This window comes from Notothenia coriiceps, unplaced genomic scaffold (genome assembly GCF_000735185.1).
Source record: "Notothenia coriiceps isolate Sejong01 unplaced genomic scaffold, NC01 NC01_scaffold00009836, whole genome shotgun sequence".
Taxonomy (NCBI): Eukaryota; Metazoa; Chordata; class Actinopteri; order Perciformes; family Nototheniidae; genus Notothenia; species Notothenia coriiceps.
Window position 1 is genome coordinate 2501 of NW_011342537.1, and position 1816 is coordinate 4316.

The 1816-nt window shown below is 46.6% G+C and overlaps 1 protein-coding gene across 1 annotated transcript; it reads left to right on the forward strand.

Moving 5' to 3' along the window:
• Positions 1–1256: 1256 nt before the first annotated feature.
• LOC104945616 (protein cereblon-like) lies at positions 1257–1730 on the forward strand (the record flags this gene model as incomplete). Its single annotated transcript, XM_010771320.1, has 2 exons — positions 1257–1388; positions 1528–1730. Coding segments are annotated over exons 1-2 (335 nt in total), but the record flags the coding sequence as incomplete, so codon positions are not given.
• Positions 1731–1816: the final 86 nt, after the last annotated feature.

The window sequence follows — 1816 nt, forward strand, 5'->3', positions numbered from 1 at the left end:
ACACAGTTTTTGTAATACGTTGGTTAAACTGTTTTTGTTTTAGCACCTGTTTCCTGCTTCTGGTTGCCACATGCTGCTGTTTTTCTTTTTGTAACCAAACGGTGAAGACCCGAGTCCCTGCACAACAACAACACCTCGATTAGGTTTGCTGGTGTAGGAAAGACAGGCAAAATCACTTAAAAACGTCCTCAACTTCATTATTTCCTGATGTTTCTAGCTTCCCCAAGAGATAGGATGGGCCAGAAGTGTAAGGCTGAGGATCGAAATGAAGTTTCCAGGGACGTCACACCCTCACAATTAAATAGTTTCATCTGGGTTTCATTAATGTTTGCAGAAGTGGAAAAGCCTCACTCAGTGACTGATCCAAATGTGGGGTTCAAATTACGTTCGATGGAATGAATTCGGTCATGTTGAGACAGTAACTCAGCAGATTCCCACTAAATAGTTGGGCCATATAAATGGATTCCAGAAAGCTGGATTGGAAAAATCAGAAATTCCAGGACATCACTTCTCAAGAACCAGGCTGACGAATAAATACTTTTCCAGAAACCATGACTTTTTAGGCAAAAGTGGTACATAACGCCCTTATCAAGGATGACATGAGGCAGAGAATTACTCAGTAATAATGAAATACAGGTTGATATCAGTGTTGAGTAAACATCCTTTCAAAACGTATTACACATTGAGTCTATAAACAGGGGTGCACACAACTTTCTCAGTGAGGTACTCAGATGAGTACCTGGAGTCAGTGTTTGGTACTCCAACTTCCGGCTCCCCTCAAAGTTCCCATGAAGCCCTCTGTATCGCGAATATCAGCGGGTGGGGGTGCTAGTGGAGTATGATGAAGCCCTCTGTATCGCGAATGTCAACGGGGGGGTGGGGGGGTAGTAGTAGAGTGCAGAGCTTCGTGACCACAGAGCGTGTGAACGTTGTGATCAGCTGTTTTAGCGCAGTGCTGCTGTACAGGCCGACGTTAACAGCAGCCCTGTCTTTGCACACGGAGACCGACTCCGTCGTCCGGTTATCTAACCGCCTTATGGAAAAGCTTCACATATACATCGGTACGCAAATGCGCTTTGTGACACAAGTGACGGTACACATTTCAGATTGTTGCCGCGCATGCGTACCTGCGTACCACTTATGTGCACCCCTGCACATATCCATTGAGGTGCACAATAAAGTAGATCTAATCTAAACTACTCTAATGTATCTAAAGTTGCAGCTGCACACTAGACTCACCACTGTGCTTGTGTGCTATGACAGATAATGAGGAAGAGGAGGAGGAAGATAACATGGAAGATGACATGGAGACTGAAGAACGAGACAGTGAGGGGACAGAGAAGCACACCACCATCAACTTTGATCCCAGTCTTCCCACATCACATTCTGTGAGTCATGCCACTTTTATTTCTACCGATAATGGCCCAAATGGAGATTTTTTAACATCAATTACTAATTGATCATTCAGCAGTAAGGTAGTAGCAGCTGTTGTGGTCTGGTGGTGTTGACTGTTTGTTGTGCTGGCAGTACCTGGGCTCAGACATGGAGGAGTTCCACGGCCGTACGGTCCACGATGAGGACAGCTGTCAGACCATCCCTGTGCTGCCTCACACGGCTGTGATGCTGGTGCCCGGCCAGACGCTGCCTCTGCAGCTCTTCAGACCGCAGGAGGTCAGCATGATGCGGAGCATCATCCAGAGAGACCGCACCTTTGCAGTGCTCTCACACAGGTCAGTAGAAGTACACAAGGGTGTAACTTTGGTTTGAGAAGTGGGGGGGACACAAAACAGGGGGTCCTCCGCAATGAAACATTGTT